Source organism: Pyxicephalus adspersus, chromosome 1, assembly GCF_032062135.1.
Source record: "Pyxicephalus adspersus chromosome 1, UCB_Pads_2.0, whole genome shotgun sequence".
In the NCBI taxonomy this organism is placed as follows: domain Eukaryota; kingdom Metazoa; phylum Chordata; class Amphibia; order Anura; family Pyxicephalidae; genus Pyxicephalus; species Pyxicephalus adspersus.
In genome coordinates, this window is record NC_092858.1 from 59,256,085 (window position 1) to 59,281,792 (window position 25,708).

General features: G+C 35.4%; 1 protein-coding gene across 1 annotated transcript in view; it reads right to left on the bottom strand.

Moving 5' to 3' along the window:
* The window catches only part of ABCC4 (ATP binding cassette subfamily C member 4 (PEL blood group)), a gene marked incomplete in the record, with an annotated part of 121,259 nt that overhangs the window by 24,398 nt on the left and 71,153 nt on the right, over positions 1-25,708 (bottom strand). The window contains 2 exon segments of the mRNA XM_072411097.1: positions 460-610; positions 11,140-11,219. Of these exon segments, the coding sequence (XP_072267198.1) occupies positions 460-610; positions 11,140-11,219 (231 nt within the window).

The following is a 25,708-nucleotide window of genomic DNA, read 5'->3' on the forward strand; positions in this document are numbered from 1 at the left end:
TTATTTTATTTCTAGCGTTACAATTCACATGCATTGTAAGGTGCACTGTGGTGCCATTTAAAATGAATGGCTTCACAGCATCTCAATGCACATTACATCAACACTGCACAATCTGGCAGTTTTGGTTCGTACTAAAAAGTACAAGGGCCGAGAACAGGTGGGGTATAATGCAAAGACAATAGAAAAATGGGACAAACTAAAGGGGTAAGCATTAGAAAGTTGAAACAAAGTATGGGGGGTAGAAAGTTGACAGAATAATAGGTTATTTCTATGGCAACAACAATTGGGAACAGTACATGTTGTCCTGCTCACTTTTTGACCATCCACCTGCAGCTTCGCTCCACCCAGCTAAAAAATATTTCTGGGGGAACACTGCATTAATGTGGGCTACTATACTGATTAAAACACTGTCCTGCTACTTGAATAAAAATATGTGACTCTTTCGGAAATGTGACTTACTTGTTGATTCCATTCGTTTGATATCACGTGATGTTTCCAAGAAATACTTTCTCAAAAAGTAAAATATTATCACAAGAGGAAGCAAGGGAATTAATATCCATGGAATAATGGCAATGGCAACAGCAATCACACCTAAGATTTGAAGAAACACCTAAACAAAAAGAGAAAAATTATTCAAATATAACTAAGTGTTCAGAAAAAAAAAACATCAGACAAGGGGTCTAACTCCTAAAGTGGTAACTGTGATTTACAAACAGTCTCCGGTACTTAACCTCTCTGTTAGTAAAAACCCACGCACTTGTAGAGAATGTTTGGTGAATGTTTGACTTACAGATCCAGAAGAAAAGGTAGTTTTGACATGAAGCACAATGTGTGTGTAGCTTGGAAAGAGATGGGTAAGCCTGGTAAAAGACTTTCTAAATCAGAGACATTTTCAAAACCTTTTTAACACAGATAGCTGAGTATAAAACGAATTGTAGATAAAATATATGTAGAAAATAAAAGTGATCAGCATCGAAACACCTTGACTGAAGTTTTACCACTATTTCTTGTTTCTGTGATACCCAACAGCAAAATTCAACTGTTCAGCAAATTCAAATGAAGTCAAATCTGAACACGCCAGTAAAAAACGAACATTACAGGGGTGTTGACCCACCTTCCCTACACTTTGAAAAGCAGGAAAAAATGGGCTAGAGTTACAGTTTAGCACAAAGAAACTATGATCATGTAATATTGTAATAATGTAATAATGTATCTAAGCACCAGGACAAATATTGCTGACAGCTAACTGGAAAGACACTAGCAAGTTAAAACAATTCTTACAGTGAAAAGAATGTCCTTGCTACTGTAACTATAAATTAGTATTTACATTTCCCTATCAGTCTCCCAATCTTACACATACCATTAATCTTCCAATCTGACAGTTTGCAAAGATATTTAATTAAACAAAAGCCAAACCACCACCCAAATAACCTAGATTCTGCAAGTCTATAACAAAGGGTGGAGAGATGATAGCATTAAAATGATAGCCTTGTTTAGTCCCCAAGTGCTTCGATTAGCCTCTTGTTAAGGTTTAATGGCACTAGTGTCACTCACATGCTGAGAATGACAAATTAGGCCTTTGACTGCAAGCAGAGCAAGGCTTGCAGGATTTTAAACTGATTAACTGCCACAGCTCCTGTGATTCTGTTTTTGGGAAACTTTTCAACTTAAAGCTTTAGAATCACCAGAAAGCTGTAATTTTGACATTGAAAATAAAAAAAGTACTGCACAAAAGGCTATTGTTTATTTAAAGTAATTTACTGCTAAATTACTTTTCCCCTGTTCTCATTCACATGTACACTGTAATTTTCTATCCCATATAACAATACGAACATCACTTCAGCATATTGGTAGCCAGTCGGTCAGTGCTAAGATAGACACTGATGCAGAGATCCTACAACATCTTCAAAAACTTGGTGTAAAATCACTTGACAATATTGACTAGAAAATAGAAGAATTATCACTTGCTATAATGAGGGAATAACCAAACCTTGCAGATCATTTTAATGAAAATTTTCAACACAAAATAATATTATTAATAAGGTTTTTGTTGAAGAACAACAAAGCTGAAAAACCCCTTAATACCTAGGTGTAAAATTAATTAAAAAGTGCTGTTCAATTATTGTTATTATTATTAATATTATTATTATTATTATTATTATTAAACAGGATTTATAAAGGGGCCAACATATTACACAGCTCTGTACATTAAATAAGGATCAGAAAGGTTCATGAGCTCTGAGATCTGCAGGGTTCTCTCTGAGCTCTGCAGAGAAACTAGAGCTTTCACATGGATAACAGGAGTCCTTCTCTGCAGCACGCTTTATTATGAATACTTTTATTATTATTATTATTATTATTAATAATACACAGTATTTATATAGCGCCATCATATTATGCAGCGCTGTACAAATTCCATAGTCATTTCACCTGCTGTCCCTCACAATCTAATATCCCTACCTCAGTCATATGTCTTTAATACAGTTTAAGGTCAAGTTTGGGGGGTAGCCAACTAACCTAACGGCATGTTTTTGGAATGTGGGAGGAAAGCAGAGTACCCTGAGAAAACCCACACAAACACGGGGAGAACCTACAAACTCCATGCAGATAGTGTCCTGGCTGAGATTTGAACCTGGGACCTAGAGCTGCAAAGGCCAGAGTACTTACCTCTGAGCCACCATGCTGTCCCATTTTTTTTTTAAAGAAAAATTGTGTATATTTTGTTTAGATGCGACTGGCAAATGTGTATCTGTATTAAACTGAAAAGTTCAACTAGGTTTTAAATGTGCATTAAAAATAATACCTGGTGGTCCTGCTATCAAGTTCAGGCTCAAACACTTTCAATTATAGGGTGAGAACACTTTGTCCTTCTCTCCCAACTGTCCTCTTGGTTTGCTACCATATCATACACTTTTTCGTGCAGATTAAATGTGGACATGTACAGGGATGTCCCAATGTCACCATGAGGAAACCAGCCCCGCAAAGTGCTGTACACCAGGAGTGCATGCTTACAGACAAAAAGTTTGTCACAAAGCAGCTACAGGAGATCAGAAATGCTCAGATCCAACACAAGAAGGCATATAAAAAAACAAAACAAAAAAAAAACAGGAAGGCAGGAATACACAATGTTTTGCCAATAAAGTGCCATTCAGTTAGGGTTTACTTGCGGTTTTAAAGCATGTATTTGACAATGAGAATGAAAATAAAATATCATTTATGTATTAAGACAAATAATTGACTTGTGTTTAACACATAAAATGAAAAGCATGCAGCTTCAACAAAGTGCCTGAGGACTGTAAAATGACACCTGTATTGGTATTAACAACAGATGTGCCCATATATTATGTTTATTAAAATTACTGATTGCCCAAACTTCATGAATGTTTTTTTATTTATCCATTATTAACAATGCAATGAAAAAAATCTTTACACTATGACCAAAAAAGTAAAGCCTAGCGTTCTACAATCAAAGCCACATAGCAGTTCACTGAGAGAAAGAAAAAAAAAACACCAAGACATTGTTAAAACAGAATTCCTTCTACACACTTTCCCTGACATTTCCACACAAGAAAATGTAAGGGTCACTGGTAGAGAAACAAGGCACGGCAGTTCCAGTCTTTTGCTCTTATAAAAGTGAATGACCTCAGCTATTATTCCTGTCTTAGGCACTTTTTGTTCTCGGTGTCCAGATGCAAGAGCTATTCTTTAGGAGAAATAACTGTGGACAGCTCCTTCACATTTCCCTTTTCCTCGGTGTTTTCACTTCATAAAGCTGCAGTCAATGCATTTTGTGTGTGGTGAGGACAAGAAGGGAGGGGAATGGCCTCATTCACTGGTGGTCTGAGCCATACCCTTCAGTGCTGGCTCAAGTAGTCCCAGGATTAGGCTTTTGTTTGTGATGAAAGCGTCTTAAAAGTCAGTTATTTAAAATTAGTCAAGCTGTTGATTTTAAAATAAAGGCTTTTTAGATCTGCTTTCTTTAATAAATCTCTAGATGGTTCTGAGGGCAGCTGCAGGACACCTCGCATATTCTCCATGAACTTCCTGCCAGCGCTTCCCTTCTGCTCTCCCTAATCATAGAGTGTTTTAATACAGGAACCAACATTAATCCTGAATTTTCCCAAAGCAACTTCACAAATATAAATGCAACATAGAGATGGTGGTTTACTAAAGCAAATATCAGCGACAGGAGATCCCTGTGGTTTGCCACATTTTAGGCCTGCATGTGGATGTTACCTGTGTTTACCCACAAACTTTGTTCTAAAAGGTGTACACATTTCATCATCTAAGCAAGTTTGTAGGTATGAAGGCACCTGGGCCATAATCAGAACAAAGCTTTAGCGCCAAGCTTTGCTAAACTTAGCAAACCAAGACATGGAAGCCTCAGTACACAAACAGTATTTATGGAATGTTACAATGGCTCATCCCATGCCAGCATACCTATACACAGCAAGCTTTTACTACAAACATGTAAGTTTATATCTGGCCTGCTTACAAACTATGGAATTACCAAAACAAATAGGTATTTGTAGTTTGCTAAAAGCAAAACAGTTGAGTAACAAAAACAGTGTACTCATGTCACATAATAAAGAAAATTTTGAAACAGTAGGATCAATTTATTTGGCTTAATGTACATCATTGCAAAGTTTTTTGAGATGACATGCACTAATTCTTTAAAACTGGCTTTGTACATAAGCAAGGTAAACACTTTTTATTGTTGTCTGACATACATTTACACATGTTTTCAAATGAATTGTGGGAGCAGTAAGAATTTGCTTAATAATTTTAACAATTACTTTGTATCCATGTTGTGCCTGGCAGCCTTTCAACCTTTGCTGTGCTGCTAATTTCCCACACTCACCAAGGTCAATTGTAGGGTCAACTAAACAGTGAAACCCACATAAACATTGGGAGGACATGCAAACATTGCAGATTGTGTTATGGCTGGGATTTAAAACTAGGCCAGAATCTGAACCTAAAACTGATGCAAAAATTCACTTTTTAAAAGTAGCTGTGACCCTGTAACCCTGAGTGATCAGAGAGAATACAGAGATCAGAGCAGTGGGAGAGGCATACCAGGTTCACCCAATAATAGCTGCCTACTGAAAACTATTGTTGTGTTATTGGTGTGGATTAAAGACCAACCATTCTCCATATGGAAAAAAAGCAGCAGTTACCAGTCTATAATAAATAAAAATAGTTTAATGCTTGATTACTGCAAAGACCCAGGGGAAAAACAATTGGGATACATTTGAGTTTTTCTTAAGTTATAAATCTGTTTTGTCTTTGTTTTTGTTTTTTTCTTGTACTGTGGGAAAATATAATATATATACATAAAGCCTTCCTTTTGAAATATTAGCAAAGTCATTTAGGTACACTGCATATACTGAGCACAAAGCCAAAGTCAAAGTACTTGAATCCTAGACATAAGTTGTACCCCAGGTGCACCCAGAGTGAAAAAGAAGAAAAAGCTTAGCCAAAACAGGGATGTTTCCAAAGGCTGAAAGTGACCCCAAGTGTACCTCTGCCAAAAACACTTCTTAAATGCAAATCCTCTCAAGAAACGCTCCAGTACAAAGAATGAGATGAACCAGTCACTGCATTGTTTATCAAGTTTCACTTGATTCCTCCTGACAACCATTTAAACAATGAATGTTGGGAAATATCCCTCAAAGAAACAGCAACAATGGCAAGGATCAGAGCCTTTATATTTACTTAATACTCTTTAAAAGAGAGAAACTATTTCTTCCTGAAGGGATTAGAAGTCTTCTTATAAAAGACACCTGCAAACAAAACAAGTGTCAAAAGATCTTTATCATAATTGATATTGCTGTTGTTGAAATGCAGATCTATGATGATAGCTGATGAAGTGTGTCACCTGACTTGGAAAATAAAAAAAATACCAGGTGAGGACTAATTTCTAACTACTTGTTGGCTAAGAAACAGAATTAGAACAAATTTCTATTGCTGATGAAGCACTTTCATGCACACTAGGAGTATTTTATGAGCTATAATGCAAAGGTATATATTTTAATACTAAACTAAAAGTTTACTGTCGCATTAGTAATTACCCCAGCAGTCTCTTCAACATTTCATATCTAAAGACTAACCATATATTTAACAATGTCATGTCATAAACTATAAAAGTGATTGGCAGGAGATCTGTCCATAGGACTGACAGCAAATTCTTTTTTTATGAACATTTACGCAAACCATATTAAGTAATTAGGGTGTTAAGAGACTATTCAATATACTTATATTTATTGCCCATAAAATTCTAACCTGTTTTATGTAAAGGACTAGGTAAATCAGCTGTTTACTTTTGATAATTTGCTAGTCATAGACAATGAAAGCTAACAGCTGAATAAGGAGTTTTTATATGCAGATTCAGTAAAATTTACAACATATCTTCCACGGTTACCAAGTATTAATCACACATTCCTTTATCTCAGACTAGGCTTAAAACAGATTTGTATATAAATAAAACAGTTTAATTAAAACCTAATAAAATTATAATCTGCACTAACAATGTAATACAACAACAGTATTTTGTATAGCTATTCCATAATATAATGAGCCTTCTGCAGAAACCATCAACTTCCACTGCCATAATCAGAAAACTTCACAGCAAGAATGTAGGGCTCAGTCAGATCCTAGCTTCTTGGTTTATTGCAGAATATATATGTTCTTCAAGTATTTTCGTCAGAAGTGTTTCTGTCCTGAATAACTTTTGAAATATTTATGGGGTTTGATTTGTTAATGCTAATATATATTTAGATCCCAGCTTTTTGAAGGAGTTGTTTGCCTCGTAATTTGATTTTAAGCTGACTTGCAAGTACGCATCAGAATGCTTTTATTATTTTTGTAAAAGGTAAAAACATGTTTCCAATTTTTCTGATTTACAAAATAACATATTATGCATATACAGGTTTTATTGAACCAATCTAATGGGAATGTTGTTTGTAGCCATTTAGGAACTGTAAACACCACATAATGCTTTGTTTATGTGAATGTTTCCGAGTTGATGAGCAAACATCCATGGCATCAAGAAAAGTTGTGTTTCTAATATTGAACAAAAGATCCTTTTAAAACCTTTATAGATAAAACAAACTCCAGACAGATATAAAAAATCAAAATACCAACTAATAAAGTATTATTTGTGTGCGTTTATTAAAATATATGATTTTTTCTATCTACTATAGCAGAGGTCAACTTTATCAACAAACCAGGCTAAGAGAGAGGGAGGGTGAGCACTTTGAGAAAATAGGGTGATTTGCTGACAGGCAACATTGTGATCAGGAGGAGAGAATAGAGAGATTACCTCATCAGTCTGTTGCTGACCATTTACTGTCCATTAACATGTGGGGACAGGGGGTGACTTGTCTGTATTACTTAAATGGAGTAAAAGTCAAGACACAATGCTGGCTATAAATATGGAGATGAATAGAAAGAAACACAAATTCTTTGTAAAAAAAAAAAAAAAAAAATGCTCCAGCATATGTATTTCAACTGTGTATTTAGCGTTTTGTCTGGAGCTCAGATTTAAATGAAAAACTAGTTGAAAAACATTATTATTACTTTACAGTCTGATGCAACACAATATTATACAAGCTTCGATACTGCATCCAGCATCTGATAAAATAAATGTTTATTAAATATATACAGTAACAACCAATCAGAAGGATAGTATATTATTAAGGCCAAAAAGAGTGTGTGCTAGGGAATAAATAACTTTTCTTGCCTTCCTCCCCTGACTTATTTCACAACATCCTGGACCACGTGGGTGAAATTATTTTCACTAGTGAATACACATATTTTATCTGCAACACAATTTAGGGAGTTCATCTGCAGAATTAACTTGGATGGAATGCACTAAAGGTACCAGCCTCCAGATCTTGCAGAAATCAAATGCTGATGTAATGCTTTATTATTTTCCATCCTATCTAAGCAATTAGGATCAGGAGAGGGACAGGAGATTCCCACACGTGTATCAATTATTTACAAAGTCCGTACATATTATCACAAGTCATTGTTTTAATAGGTATCTCAAAAAATCATCAAAATAAAAAAGTTATAGTACTGAGGATTCAGTTTGTAAAAAATACTATGAAATATCTCACAGCCCACTAAAAGTGATCAGGAAGCGTGAGAAGTCAATGTCTCTGGTGCTATGTGATGTGATTTATGAGCTTTACTAAATTGCAAGTGTAATAAATGAACATCCTCCCCACCTATTTAGTTCTTAAACCATAACACCTTTGAAACCTATCACTCCTTAGAAGGCGTAATTAGCGCTGGATTTACTGCACGCACACACAGCCCAACCCCAATGTACACTAGCTGTTACCTTTTAGTTGCCGCAGTGATTTACCATGACGGTGGAGTACTGCCTTTGCCACAGGCAAGACTAAAGGGGTTAACAGCAGTCATGATCAAGAGCTGTGTTTACAAGCCTATAGAACTCCCATATTTACATTCTGATTGTTATAAATCTAGTTGTACAGGTTAATGATACTTATGTTCTATGAATAAAAAGCTAGAACTGAAGCAGCAGCCAATTGCTTTATATTGTAATACCTTTGATCTCTTACAATCTTCTTGGCACATACATCTTTTGTGTCTTTGGAGATTATTATCTGGAGCTACAGTTTTTTCTTTTATTCTTATTAAGACATCATTATTTTACTTTATTATTGCTAATCTCTTCTTTCTTAAAACATGACCACTCCTGGTTTTGTTCAGAAAGGTGCAGTAAACACAGGCTGTGCAAAGCCAATACACATTTCAAATTTGCTTAATCTTTGTAATCGTTCCGTGAGAGCGGATTGTTTCTACGAGGCTGTGACATTTCACAATGCATCTCTTAGCTTGCCAGACTGCTGCAAGGCAATCCAGTAGAAAGCAAAGTGATAGAGTGGGAGAAAAGATATGTAACTTCTACAGTCTACATTGAGATGTAATATCAGCCTCTAAGCAATTACTTCTATCTAGAAACCACAAGTTACAGTGCACTTGTATAGCATATTTGTTGCTAAACACTGCAATGACAAGAGATTACTATATCTAAATTTTAAAGAGGAACTCTTTACACATACAGTTTTGAAACACAAACATAGTAGTAAACATGGCCTCCCTCCTGGAAATTCACAGAAATACCTAACTCTGTTTTCCATCTGCTTGCAGGGAAGGCACTACAGGGACACAATAAAAGAACAACATAGGTTCTACTCATCTATTACTCCCTGAAACCCTGAAAATACTTTTTTTTAAATATCAAACAGGACTGCGGTTATATTTTACACTGAAAAAAATAAATTCTTACTGAAAACCCAGCATGCACACTACTCTACCCAAAAAACTAAAGCTAGACAAAGATACAAATAATAATATACAAAATTTTACAATTTTTAAAATGCTAAACATAAAGACAACATAAAGGGTGTTCAAAAAAATAAAAATAAAATAAATATATACATTTTTTTTTTACTCAGATGCCAATAAAAGGCCTTTATTACATATTTATAAGCACTTTTATAACATTCTGAAACTGGGTACCTCAGAGGCATAGAATATGCCATTGCCAAGTTACACTAATAATTATATTGGGTCTAATTTAACAGACTGCGTATGTCTCTTCAGTCTTGGTTCTACTTGACAGTCAGATCTTTTATTTTTCTCCTATAGTACACTGCGTTACATGCGTAACAGTGCGGTGCAATCACCGCAGAGATGTACACACAAGGCAATCTGGGCTGTTATTTACACAATATAAAACATGGCTAGTTTACAGGCAGATTTATGGTAAATTATCAGTATAATCCTCATATTTAGACAACTTAATAAACGGTATAATTCGCTTTGGGCAAACTTGGTAACACACAAGGTTGCAACCTGTGTTTATGTTTTACCAAAGGTTTTTATGATTTATAGCTCTTTCATGTGTAAAAAAAAAAAAAAACAGGAATGACAGGCTGGTAAAACTGACTAACAAAGCTTCCCACATTAGTCAAAGTGCATATATGTTTTACAAGGTTCAAGCCTAAACCTCAAGACACTTTTTTTATAGATAAACTGAGGTAGATAAAAACAAACATTTATTCCTAACGTACCCGTGTTAAATTTGTTAGTGTAAAAAGAAAAGAAAAAAACAAAAAGCAGATAAGATTTTAAAACGCAACCACAAACCATTCCTAGAATTCAATTTTAGCAGAAAGGGGTTAAACTTTCAGCTTCAACTTTGGGACTCTCTATTCATTCCCTTCCTCTCTTCTTTTTTCTGGTTCATGCTTTCCATCTCTACCTTTCTTACAGATCTTAGTAATTTACCTTTGTCATCCCTGCAGCCAGAACGTTGAAGACTTGCTAAAGCCTTGTATAGACATTGGGCCTGCTTAATAAAGCTCTCCAAGGCTGGGGAAGATACACTTTCATCAATGAAGCTGGGTGATCCAGCAATCCTAAAATGGATTTCTTTAAAGTAATTTGCTATTTGCAGGCAAATGTTTTGAATCCTGGACCATATCCATTCCAGGTTTGCTAGATCACCAAGCTGCACTGATTAAAGTGTATCATTTCCAGCCTTGGAGAGCCTTAATAAATCAGATCCATTGAATAATCTTAGCTCAAATGATGGATTGCTGAAAAACATTGTGGGACACCTGTTTCAATGCTATATTTTACCTCAGATGATTATGTTTCCCACGATGACACTCTAGTGTCTGTATGGGAGTGTTAGTTCTTATGCTGGTGTCTGTATAGGAGTGTTAGTTCTTTTGGAATCCAAGTGCCTCCATCAAATTTTTCAATGTCTCAGTAACTTTAAAAGGATCTCTAGTACATTAGGGTATAATGATATATATTCTAATACAGGTGTTAAACTTGTCCTTCAAAGGTACATTAAACAGGACATGTGACATATGTTTGCAAAGTTACAAGAACTCCTCCTGCACACCAAAACACAGGGAATATCTTCTTTTTTTTCACAATATTAAAAAATCTACGAGACAGATGTTATGCTTGTAAAGTATTTGAAATAATCTCACAAACACAGGATCCAAGCAGAACAGAATTATTTAAAGGGTTTTTTTTTTGAACTGATAAAAAAAATATATACAGCAGAAAATGGTAAACACAAATTACCTGCATGAAGTCCAAAAACGTAAAAGGCAGCAAGTCATCCAGATGTCCAATATCTTTGGAGAATCGGTTCAAAATCCTTCCTGCAAAATAGAAAAAAAATGACATGTACATGGCAAAAAGCTTAAATGCCAAAGTTGAAACTCAATGCTTCCTATTCAGCAATGTTTTTTTCTCCGACAAGCAGGGTATTATGTTCCAATTCTGGAGTTAACCGAACAGAAAGCATTAGGGGCTCTTTGTGTATACTCCTAGAGAGCAAGCAACTAAAGGAATCATCCAAGGTACAAAAGTGAAAATAAACTCAAATTACACCTTCCTCTTTTTTCATCTTACTACAACCTTTCAATCAATAGTTCTTCAGTTTAAAGCATGACTGGGTGCTGAAAGCATGTAAGATGCAGAATACCACTGTGTTCTTTGGTAGCCTATTTATCATCTGAGAAAAAGTGTCAGAGGGTAAGTGCACAGACAAAATTTGAAAGCTCAATAGAATAAAAAAGCAAGAGCTATTTTTAAGTACAACTAAAGGCTTCTGCATGACAGTCCAAACAAGTACCAAATAAAATGACTATTTGATATACACAAGTCTCACAAAGTAAACAAACAAATTCCTTTACCTTCTCCAAGCCAAATCCTCTTCTATTTGTATCTCACTCACTCCCCCTCCCAGATAATGTAGCTCATATTGGGAGGCCTTCATCAGCAAAGGCAGTGATGCCAATGCAGAAAACAGCGAGCAGGTCTATCTGTTGGTGGATACTAATTGACAAGCTACAGGGTTGTGAATCAGAATGATGATGCCATTAGCCATGACCCCTGCAACTTTTTATCATTCCACTATCATTCAAATTCACAGCCTGCATTAGAGTCGCAAATCTGCTCAAAAAAGCAGGAGAAGGGCAGCATCCTTGGCACACCAATAGAGAAAGTTGCATTAGGTGGACTTTACTGGCAAGAATATTTGTGGCAAGACTGCAGAACTGGGCCACTTTGATGTAAATTTCTGACCAAAAAAATGGGAAACTTTCTGACTAGTTTAACACTAGTCTAATATGTTAAAAGAAAATTTTAAAAATGATAAATGATTGTTTTGACTGTTTCTATAAAAAAAAAAAGAGAACAGACAACAGTCTAACCAGCTATCATTCTCCATGAGACAACCGTCTGTCTCTGCCTGCTCTTACCATCTACAGTGGGTGAAAAAAACACATTTAGCTGCAAATAAATGTAAAAGGCATTCATAGACACATACAAGCCCCACTACACTAAAAGTAGGACTCAAAAGTGCATTAGAATTTCTGAGTTGAGTTCCATTTCAAGTTCAAGCTCAGGTAAAAAGACCTCATCAGAATGAGATAAAGTTAAAAAAAATCAAGTGTGTGAGGGTGAGATTTCTTCAGGGCAAGAGAATTGCTAATTGAATGCCACAAACTTGAGGATGGAGCTTAAATCTTCAAAATGTAATTTACAGTTGTATCTATCAGAAATATTCTGGGATTAAAAAGGATAACCGCAGGGAGAGAAGATTTGTCTTAAAAGAACAGCGCTGAGATGTGATTAGGCCTTTAGAGCTTTTAAACAATATTTAAATGCTTATTAGTCTCCAAATAAAATTGCATTTCAAATATGTAAAACATCAAAAGGATTGTCACCAATTTGATTATCTGTAATGCAAAGGAAACAACTGACATGGAATAATGAATGTTAGGTAAATACTAGAAATTTACTGTTGGTCTTTAAATACTGTTTTTTTGTGCTGCAGGCAATCACCACTGTTCTATATGTGACATTACCCACAGCAAGGCCTTTGCAAACATCATAAAGAATAAGGACCCGGATTACATTGCATTAGGGAAGATTACTTCACTGCACTAAATGCAACCAAGTAGGAGAATCCCAATGATAATCTTTTACAACATGTATACTGCCTAAATGATCCAAATGCGGAGTGGCATTCACATAACATCATAATATTTTAATGACGTGGATGCAGTATCTGTAGTGTGCAAAAAGAAAGTGAAATACCAGGTCCCAACCAAGAAAAACATGTAATGCACTCACATTTTATTGTAGGAGCAGTAATGCTTCACACACTAAATGTTTAACCCATACATGAAAAAGATTGGTTAATGTAGAACCTAACTCAGCCAGTTGTAATTGTATACTATTGATGGGTTACTAGCTTGTGGTTCTCCAAGGAATCTGTTTATTATGGTTAATAAACTACAGTTTTGTGACATCCTACAGTGAAAGATGGCAACCACAAGAAGAGGTATTTCAGACCTTACAACACACACGAGTGGAGCATATAGTCAAGGCTCTATCTCCTGCCATGCATTTATTATACCTGGGAATAACAATAGAAGTGGCCCAATTATCACTGGGAGCATAACAAAGATATTGCAACTGGCAAAATCATCATCATTTTTTGTAGCCTTATCTGGATTTACAGGCAAATTATTCTATTTTTTGTGCAAGAACGCGAAGCATAACGTATAACACCAATGTAATAAATTACATAAGTATGCATAATCAAAATTTTGAAGGTTGCATGCTGAACTCCAGGAAACTGACAAATATACAAATGAAACACATACAGAAGCAGTTTCATTTGCCAAAAAAATTATATTTTTGCCCATGCAGTCCTGGGATTGATTCTTCCACAGTACAGTCCTGTCTGGCAAGGGGCACACCTGTCTTTTCTCTGCTACAGTTATAATATTTACATGTCTTGTTCCTTCTATCCTCTAACTAGAATTATATTAACTCTTTCATTACTTGTCTTTCATTCTGCTCTCACCTTTTACTAACACAATCCTTGTTAGCACTTTAGCACTGCAAAATTCCCCAAATCTCAAGTCAAGAGTATCATTACCAACAAACTTTGCCATGTGTAGGCCAATTTGCCAATTTTGACAATTTTCCAGCATACAGGAGACAAAAAAAAGGGAGTCCAGCAACTGGAAGAAAGCCAAAAAGCAGGGCAGTCTGGCTGGGAAAGTGGGGAACAAAAAGGCTAAAAGGTGTGCTGCAAAGGAGAAGGTATAGAAGAATAACTGATAGTAAGGAACACAGCATCAAAAGGGGTACAAGGACTGTGGCATATACATGTTATGTATACAGCAAGTAGGATTAGGTTATAATAAGGCCTCTGATTGCTGACTTGTTTCTTCTACTATTTCACCTTTTCTCAGTCATGTGAAAGTTTGAAACAGGCAGATGCCAGCTGACATTTAATTCACATGCCTTACATGTAAAATATTTATATTTATGAATGCATTAATGAATACAAAATTGAAATAATTGTTTTACTTGCTACTACCTGCCTAGGTTCAGTAGTTCTGTACTGCTAATAAAACATCAATGTTGAAAGGTGTCTTTTGTACCTGAATGAAAAGCCTGTGAACCTGTAAAATGTAAAATCTGCCTTTATTACAGAAAATGATTTATGACCACATTGTTCTGTATGATTTGAATATAAATCCACACTATTCAAATTCTGATATAGTATGGGCAGTAAGCAAAGTTAGTTAATAATTTATTTTATTCATAATGCATTATAGTTTCCAACAAACAGCACATATTAACAAAGGGGACAGTTCATTTACAAGGTAATATATTTTATTTTGACTTCAGTGTAAATAGCTGTAATTTTTAGATTTGTCTTAATCGTTATTTATACTTCCCGGTTTCCTGCTTTATGTTCCATTAATCTCAATGAAGCCAGGTGTGACAAGCACCTTTAGTGTTATGTGTAATATCCTCTTGTCAAGAACACATTTACGAATGCAATGTGTATCCTATAACATTAAAAAACTTAATCAGAATACACACTGTTCTTAGATTTCTCCTCAGGTAATTAAATAATCATTGAATGCCAATTAATCACGGTTAAATACAAGAGCTGTGAAAGAGGTGCTATGTACACATCTAAGTCTATTTAATACTCAAATACTTTGACTATCTAAGTCAAACAATGATTCATTAAACCTCCCTTTCTACATAATGGCGAGGCTCAATCTGAAGTGAATAACTTGCAAATCTTTTGTTCAGTAATAAAAGACATCAAACCGCAGAGTGTATTATTCTTTCCATGCTAATGCTGAGAAAAGACTTTAATAGCGTGAACTGAAATGTGTTCAGGTGCTCGCTATCCATTTTTACCTTCACAGGTGTTTTCAGTCATTTTCAGTCAATTTATTAAAATCTTTTGATCCAAGTATGAAAATACTTGACATTGTACCACACCTGTGTGTTTTTGTGTTTAGTAAAGCCCAGGATTTACTTTGTACTGCAGTCCAGAGCATTCTTAGTGTGAAAAGCTGCTTTTTATGGTTCCTACTGTTAAATATCAAAATAGTAATCATTCAGCTGTTTTAAGTACTGTATTGGTGAAAAACAACATATTTTATTCCTTATTTTATTTCATGTATTTTTTTTTACAATACTTACTTTTTACAATACCTTTATTATTCTTTTTATGCATGTATATGGTGCTTTTTCTACATCACTTTATGTTCACTGTCTGTTATGTGTTCCACATCAAAAAAAAAAAAAAAAATATTTATTTATATATATATATATATATATATATATATATATATATCTGTTCCACTGATGTGAAACCCAATTGGTTTATATAGCAGAATAGTGCTGTATGTACAGTACTCGTTCATGCATCGTGCAGTCGTTGGAAAGGATCGTGAAAGAAAACCTTTCCAATGACAATTATTGGACGTATGTACATAGCCTAGGAGGCTTTTTTTTACCTTCATTAGATAGTACAAACGTATTAAAAATCTTTAATTATTCGGAAAGTTTTTGTCAAAGCTACAGTCTGGTACAGGCATGGGCAAACTACGACCTGCGGGCCGTATATGGCCCAATACGGTTGTTTTTCTGACTCTGGCCAGTGACACCCCAAACAGGGTCAGGAGAAATACCTCGCTGGGGGGTGCACCGGCCAGAGCCGCTGAACACGTTTCCTGTTGGTATCCAGGCTCGTGGAGGTAGGCTGGCTGTGTCCTTGTGTGTCCCTGCACACAACCCGCCCACTCTCCCATTAAAGGCTCAGATCTGCGATGGGAGAGTTGCCGGGGTTTTGCCATCATGACGTCATGTTCAGTGGCGCCATGATGGCATAACCCCGTCCCACTCTCCCATCGGCCCAGACCCTTTCAAATTTTATATTGTGGCCCCTGAGTGAAAAAGTTTGCCCACCACTGGTCTGGTATATTTGTCCTGAAGTGTTTAATCTGGTTCATCAAATGGAAATCTTTAGATAACATTGAAAGCAAAAGTCTTTTTCCTATTATTTCCTGGCCTTGACAACATAATCATTCTTGTTTACCCTCTTCCTGCAAGCTGTGCAGGACTGAGCCTTCTACCTCAGCGACATGGATTTACCAGAGAGTGGAAGATCTTCACACAAAAAACTGTGTGAATATTCATTTCAGATATTCAATCATAAAAGAAGCATAATGGAGTTTTACTTTTAATACCCATAATAAATATATAAATCAGAATTTCCTTTTACATGGATAATTAAAGTAAATATTTACATATTATTTTGTGTGAAGATCATCAGCTCCTATTATTATGTAGTTCTGCACAACCCTATAGTACTATGATCCTATGTAAAGGATTGGTGCTTGTAGTTATTACACAAATGGTGCTGTGAAAATATCCAAAAAGTCACCAGCAATTGAAATAAGTCTTCATTTCAACATTAACTATAAACATATATATTGAGTTTCCAACCATTCCCAATCCTACAATGTTTTTAAGATGCCTGTGTTCCCTTAGAAAATATTTTTTCACAGAGGCCCAAATCCTTTTCTACTTTATCAAAAACTAAAAAACATCCTAATTGGAGTAGCGCTTTAGTATGTGAATAAAAGAGATTTTAAAGTGTATATGAAGGCATTTTTTTTGATAGTTTAGGAAAGGGTTAGACCCTATGTCCATCTGTCCAACTGTATTCCTGTAAGGAAGATTCATCTTTTTATGGGTGACCATTGGAGATTTCCACCAACTTCCAAATGCAACTTTTGCATCAATTGGGACCAACAGTGTGCAAACAGCACAAAGTTACCATAGCTTCCAACTCTTTCCAATTCTATCGAAAAACTAGAGAAAATAAGTTATGGTTAGCAAATACTTTAAATAACCGTAGGCTGCATGCCTGTCCCATTACTAAATTATAAAATGAAATGTGAGAAACCTCACCCGTTAAAAGAAGAACAGGGGCAAACAGAAAGGAAAAGAGAAGACATCCAACCAAACACACTTATTACCTCTATCAAAGTGATATATGTAAAAGAAGGTGATGTTATCTTGCTGTAAAATAATGGAGTCAAAAGGTAGGGGATAGGTAAAGCTTAAATCTCAACAAGACAATAAAAGACAGAGTCCCAAAAATTACAATGACAAGAGGAAGGACTAAGGCTATGTACAGAAGTCAGATGATTCTCATCCAAATATCGCTTCAGAGCTAGTATCTGACGGAAGGAAGTTGTGTGTGTTGTGTGTTTAGCGCTTGTCTGATATCGTTCATGGATCCGTCCTGGCGGATCTACAACCAACTGCAATACCAGTAAAGGGGAGAGAGCGCAGTGGGATGCCACTCACTGGTTCTACCCCCTCCCCTATTCATAGAGCAGAATGGCGCTGTATGTACAGCACTTGTTCATGTATCTTCCAGTCTTTGTCATTGGAAAGGATCTTAAAGGATCTTTTCCCACAACAAAATTCGAATGTGTGTATGTGGCCTAACACTTCCAATGGAAGATTTTCAGAGGCACAAGAGCAGACCTCAAGAGGAAATATATAAAAAAAACGCCAAATACAGTATAGTAGCTATAGCTCGTAGTGGAACAGAAAACACAAATCCATTGATAAAATCTAGTGAGAACTTTTGAATCTCTTCACAGCTTGTGTTCTCTGTTAGATGGGCAAAGCTATCCCTCCAGGTCTTTTGTCCTAGCAGATGACATTTTTTCCAGTTTCATTGGGTGACTTCAGGAAAAAAGAAAGAACTAATACTGTAGGAAGGTCATTATTACCATCACCTCATCTTAGAAGGGTTGTTCAATAGGTGAATTATGTCTGGAAGTCAAAGAACAAACACAGGTGTGTAAATTCTAGTCTTTGGTTAAATAAACATCAAATGATAATTATAAATATGTGAATAGTAAAGGAATAGCTCAAGTTAATATAATATATAAGAAGTCATGTATGACTGCTTTCCAAATCTGTCAAGTACACTGAGAATAGTCAGATGTTACAGAAAGCAGGAAAACAAAAATCAAAAATAGTTATTTACAAGTTCCAAGAATAATTAGTATGGACAAAGTAAAAAGGAAACACTAGGAAAGGGGGATAATACACAACCTCCATTGTAATGTGTGTGCCTGCTAGGACACCAGCACTGTAAGTGAAGGTTACCAACTGGGTATGTAGAGTGGAGTGGGGCAACTTTGATGTAACATTTAAGAATTTGTAGCAACTGTAATAAGGTCAGGGAGCCACCTTAATTTAGCTCAATCAGAGTTTTAGAGAATTCCCCATGATCCCCTAAAGCAACAATGAGTTTCTCAGTGTTCCCATGTGGAACTACAGAATTGTGCCAGGTTTTCTATGCTGTGCTGCACCTTTATTATATTTGCTTGTAATTTGTTTTCTTTATACAGCTGGAGATGATAGGAGCAGGGGCATACTATTTATCTTGAGGTGTGCATATTAAAACTCCGGGACAAATGAGATGGGTAGAGTTTGACATGTTTGGCCTGAGGTAGCAAAAGCTCATAAATGAAGCATTTCCACAGTATGAAATTACAGGTGACCTGAGAACTTTCTACAAGTATGAGGCCTGAAGTTCTAAAGCAATACGAAGATGAAAATCAAACATTATAAGTAAATAGGCTGGGTTCTATGTTTATGCTCACAATAATTTTTTGGTTTATTAACTGAAGGTTATCTGGTAGAACGAGAGAGGTAAATAATAATTGATACAGTACAAACAGAGCAACTTGTTTCACCAAGCACTTTGACAATATGTAGCACTAACACAGATATCACATTTAGCATAGTCAGCCAAAAGAAGATGTTTTATGATTTAGATATATGATTTAGGTGTATTTTGCACCATAAAAGTCATATTTCTATTTCTTGGGTGAAATGGAGACAGTTTGCTTACCTATCCGCCTTCCACCTTTCCTGGGAATCTTTAGTACGTGGATGGGTTATTATCCCTAACTCTCTTCTCTCCTTCCGGAGGATTTTGTAACACAGTGAGAAGCAATGAAGCAAGTAAAGCTGAACGCAAATTGTCAAGCAGTGAAAATTTAGCCAAACAATGGCATATTGTAGTTCATCTGACCCAAAATCATGTGCCACAGCCTCTGGGATTTACATTCACATTAGGTAAATTGTCCCGAGCATCTTACAACTCACATTTCTTGGAAGATACTCTTTTGAGCTCAGGAGGATGCAGTTACAGTAATCCTTTATCCAGGCCTGGACAAGTGCCATGTCATTTTTATTCGAACAATACGCCGCTAACAAACTGATTGAACTCTAGAATCTCTCTTTTGTCTGCCTTTTTCAAATTAATTACCTAAAAAGAGACACCAGAAAACACACTTCGTTTAGCTATCAGAAACTTTAACACAGCTTTTATTAAAGTTCCCAAGGCTTGTTACAAAGATATTTGCTAAAGCTATATACACGTAGAAAAATAAATACTGTGTGATAAAGTATATGATTACATTGTTGTACTATGTAGGTTATTAGGAAGATTAAACAAACTTTTTTTGTGGGGACTGAGTATTTTTAGAAATGAAGTGGTTCCAGTAATTTAGAAATTGAAGAAAATCTTCATGAAGACACCATAAAGATTACTAGTGCCAAGCTCTCCTTTTAAAAAAGTTTTATTCTTGGTTGTCATACTGACCCTCTCACTTCAGTAACTTGACACAAGTACGCTGATATCAACTTGTCTCTGATCTCCTTATTCTATACGTTTTGCAATGAAACTTTGAAACATCAAGAGAGCTAAACCCATAACATCAACATAAAAGCCATAAAACAAATTACAGAAATAGACTAGCAATGACAATGCCTCATGTACGTAGAAAACAAAAAAAAGCACTGAAACCAATGTTGAGAGTGCAAAAAAAGATTATTTCATTATAAAACATTAAAAACGCAAGCCAGGTTTCACATCAGCTGATAGGACCCCACTTAGAATTTATTTTTTGGAATTTACAACCCATTCAAGCCTTCGACCATCCAGATACTATAAAATAAACTCTTCATTGGGTCTCAACATTTAGTCTGTGCTCCTGTTTTTACTGCCTCTTTTGTATATTATCTAAATTGCCCCATAGAGGTGTTTTTGTGTAAATGAGCTAACAATGAGAGCCCTTGCTCTTTTCAGTAGGGTTTACACTATGAGATGGATCTACAGCTGGAGCTAGCATCTCCCATCTGACATTTCCCACATTGTAGGTTTACTTTAAATCTGATCCATGCAAATACCTATCAAAGAAGAAATGGAGGTGAAAAAAATGTTATAATTTATTAGAAGAAAAAAAAAACTTCACATTGATGTCAGCACTTTTACCACCAACATAAATGCATCTTCTGCTGTCTACAGGTAACCAAGTAATTAAATAGGAATTGACCTATCTCCTAGTGACCACATTGCTTGGACACCAATACAATAAAGATGAAGTTGTTATGGATATATGAGCTTAAAAAAAAAAAACATGACAGAAAAGGTATCTGTAAAGCGCCTTACAAACCATTGATATACATTAAATGATTGTCACTGGGAATCATTACTTGTGTTTATTTCCAGTGATAAATAAATGAACAAGTGCTGTACACAAAGCACTATTCTGTTCTTTTGAGAGGTGAAAGGGTAGGACTAGTGAGCAGCATATTGCTGTGTTTCCTCCATAGAAAAGCATGGAGATGGTTCCTGACTGGTAACCCCCTTATCTGCCACGGCGAGTTAAAGGACAGAATCCAGAGACCATTTCACAAAGCCAATAATAATATTGGTTTTATTCTTCCTAGTCCTTCCTCTTGCTGTGCTATAAATAAGTGTTTATTAGTTCCCAAAAGTACCTTATATCATTTGCAGAGAAGTGCATATACGTAATGCCTGTGGCTACAAATTATGTTCCATTGAGAATGTCTTCAGTTGTAGCCACCTCACTGTGATGTAGAGAGATTAGACTATTAAGTGTGAACACCCAAACCCTTGATACAAAATGGAATCATGGGACATGTAGTTTTCTTGTAAACAGGAAGCTGACTTTGCAACATCTCAGCTGCCCTCAACCAGAAATGGCAAACCTACCAGCAGCTTGAACAAAGATTGACTGCATAAACCAACACTTAAAATATATATATATATATATATATATATATATATATATATATATAGCATATTTTGCACTTGTTGCTCTTTATAATAATTACAATAATTTTAGATCTCATTCAAATGAGAAAGCACCTCCTATACACTGCATTGTTCACTGAAAAAATAATTTACAGCTATGACAAGCAAGTTAGGCACTGGATGTATTGGATTAAATCCTTTTTCGTTTTAAAAGTTTAATATCTATCAGAAAAGCTAAAGCTATAAAACTTCAAGCAGTGGGAATGGAGACGGCTCTACTGATTATAACAGTGACTCCTATCATCAATTGCTATGCATCAAACAGGGCAGGACGGAGGTGTGTTGGCCCGTCACATCACAAACTGACTTCAGGCACTACATGTGTCAGCACTGTGTCTTATACATCCCAGGAAGAATGCACAGACAAGAACTAGATAATATTGATAATACCTAACCACACTGCTTCCTATACAGAAGGACTGACAGGATCATCTTGTATTTACTGAGATTTATTTTTCTTCTAAATCTAAATAAAAGCAGCAAACATGTCCCTAATTTTTATGGTTACGTTAACATATGCTTTGCATTAACGTTACTGCAACTGTTTTATATTTGTTACACAAGTTAAGCCTGAAAATTTAGCTGGCAATGCAACTTTAATACCAGATACTACTATATACTTTATGCGTTTTTTTTTCTCTCCCTTTCAACCTAATTTCTCTGTTTATGTTTTTCTGACCCTGTGTAGTTTGGAGTGCTTATCTGTGGAGGAAGATTTTTATTCGGTTTTACACCATTATCATTCAGTCCACAAGAAGAACAATTATAGCGCATAGTCCTGACAGGGTACTCCCCCTAGTGTCTGTGCTTGTATCTGCATGTGAGATAACCTGTTGTATCAGAAGGGAGTACAAAACTTAATATATCACAATACTGTTTCTGGTCACAAAGTAAAATTGTAAAAAAAAATATGTAAAATGGAAAGAAATCTGTAATTTTAAACAAGAATTGTGAAATAAAAATAAGATGAATTATGCACAGGAAATCCGAATAACTATTTTATAGTCACAGAACCAGATAATCATGGTAATATGTGTAATAATTTAATTGTAGATCTGGAATTATTAAATACAAAATGGCAATACTATAAATTCTATTGATCCCACCATTGCACAGTATCTACATGGGTTATGAATAATACACAAAACAGGTTGTCGGGTACAAGGAAAAGATATGTGCACAGATCTTATGGCCTGCAAGGTTTTCAGTGACAGCAAAAACATTAACTGCCTTAACATGGCCATGCAAATGTTTTTGAGTGGTTGGTGGAATAAACTAGAATTTACACAATCTAATTCTAAAGGTAGGGGGAAGAGGGGAGTGATATAGGGAATTATAATCTGACATTTTCTGTGGAGGGCCAGGCTTAGACCATTTCATTTAGGTTGATACAAAATAATCTTTGTGGAAGACATCTGATCACGGGCCTCACTATGCAAACAGATATGTAAACTATAATGACAGCAAACCCCCTGGGAGTAAGAGCTAAATGGAGGGGCTGCCTATTTCTGTAGGGAAAATAGGCAATCAGATGTTTTTTTTTATTAAAGCATCTACCTAGCTGTGCCACCTTAAGGCCTCTTTAAAAATGGACAAAAACAACTCGCATCAAAGGAATTTCATAATTAATATAGTTTAATGGAAAATTGTTTGTGTGCGGTTACTACATTGAAATGTAAAAACCTCACTGATGTAAACTTTATTCATCAGAACAAATAACTAATAGATAATCGCAACCTGTAAAATTTAAGACTTCTGCATGTACACTATAAAAACCCCCTCCCTTCTAGCAGAGAAAAAAATGGCAATCGTTGTAAAAAAAATATATATTCAGTGATGGCAGCTGGAATGTTTGAAAGCTTGTGACATGAGAGAATTTAATACTAAGTATAAATCCCATTGAGGCGCGATGAATCATTGGGGAGGTTTAAATTAGATTAACAGCTTGGAAGAAGCACAATACAGAAGGTGATTGCCTATGAGGAAATAATTTATTGCCCCTAGTGGCAGATGCCTGAACTTTAAGAGATTTTAGACTAAGCTCTTTATCTAAGCCCTCATGACAGGAACCCAATAGAAGGGAAATGATTTCCCTAAAAGGACCCAACTTCTAAATGCAAACATGGCCAGGCATTTTCTAACTTTAAAAGACAAAAACTGGCTGTAAAGTAAAAGCCATGAGAATTGTCCAACGGTCCCAGCAGGGGCATCAAGGGCCCTCCCAGTCACCAACCTCAGCAACCTGACTGCATAACTGTATGCGTGCAGGTAGATACAAATATAAAAAAAAACAATTCGTAATCACAGTTTAAATACATTAAAAACTTCCATCCTATTAAAAATGAACTTTTCAAGTGTTCTCAGGACCTACATTCCTAAAAAAAATCCTACATATTACACAAAAAAGGTTTCCATCACAAAATAGGATCAATGTTCAACAAAGTGAAAAAATGTTCTGCTTTTCTTGCTTGTTATGCTGCTTAGTAAACAGCAACTAAAAAGATGGAAGATATGGCACCTGCCTAAATTTCTGACTGCTAAGTAGCTGATGAATAGTTCCTGGCTGTGCTTGGTGCAAGGAATAAGTAATATATTATTTAAAATCACCATACACACAATGTATTTTGTTGGAAAAGCAAATTGTCTGTTTACAAACAGTAAAATGTCACATTATCTAATTGGTAAACTTCTGCACAATAAAGAGCAGGAGGATAAAATCCCTTTAACTAACAACAAAACAATGAGAAAGGCAATCGTACAAATAATCCTTGGTATGTCAATATATTTCATATCCTAGAAAATAGAAGGGTTATTAGGATAAAATCAATTCTAACTTTATTCAAATATCAGAGGATTATTAAATTATCAAACAAGGATCTCCCAGTGTGGGCCAGGGAACTAGCATTTTATATATATATATATATACATATATATATATATATATATACACACACGTACACACACACATATACACGTGCTAGCACATCCATATACATATTTATGACTTACAATATACACACATCTTATGAAGCTATTATTAAATATATAGAAACCCTTTCAACCTGATGAGCTAAAAATGAACTGTTTACCTTTCTGACTTGCCATAGGTGAGTAAATCATAAGTACATTTTCAGGAGGAAATTGAGTCAATTAAACAACTAAGTACTAACTCCTTTTATTATCGTCTATTAAAGGAAACTGTGTATACAGCACTGAATAATATTTACCAAGACACTTACAATCTTTGAAGATGTCAAAACAGTTTCCTAGAAAAACACAATGGGTATCATAGGTTGTAAAAAAAAATTCCTCCATGTATCCCCAAGCAATTTTCTGTGTCACAGATAGAGGAGTCAATTATAGGATCAGGATGAGATCAGGATGAAAAGAGGAGCATAATGATGATTTGTTAAAAGGACAGGAAAGAAAATATTCATACTTCCTCAAGCAAAGGGAATGAGACGCTGTTTTCCTGGGGGTACAGCGTCATTTTATCTGTATTCGGTATGTATAACATACAGGCCATGGCTGCAATTAAACTGTACTATGTGTCCATTGTGAAATATACATCCATTCAATTGTCAAACTATTTTAGTTTGATTCAGTTGCTAAAATGGATTCTAACCATGCAAGCTGGTAAACAATTGCTGTGCAATAACAAAAATGTGTTACGTTGCCTCTACTTATGGTATGCAAGCTCTGTCAGGACATGACACATCTTTTACATATTTAACAGGCAACAGTACATATATTTAGCTACAAGATAGATAGAACAATACAGGAAATACACTATTTCATTTTCACACTTCGCCCTTCAAACTAATGGAATAAAAGGCTACTGTTTAGTTTGACCTCGCTCCTTAATATAAAGCATAGATTGTTTTTTGTTTTATACTGTACATTCATTATCTGTTCCATTAAAAAACAAAAAAATAAAAATAAAAACAAACAATGACATTCTAAAGAGGCAGTATTAGTCCTCTAATTAGATTGTGCCGTACCCACTTCACATACATGTTCCAACCGTTTATTATTATTCAATCAGAAATATCTATTTTAACAATATACCTTTTCAAGATCTTTCTATAGCCAAGCACA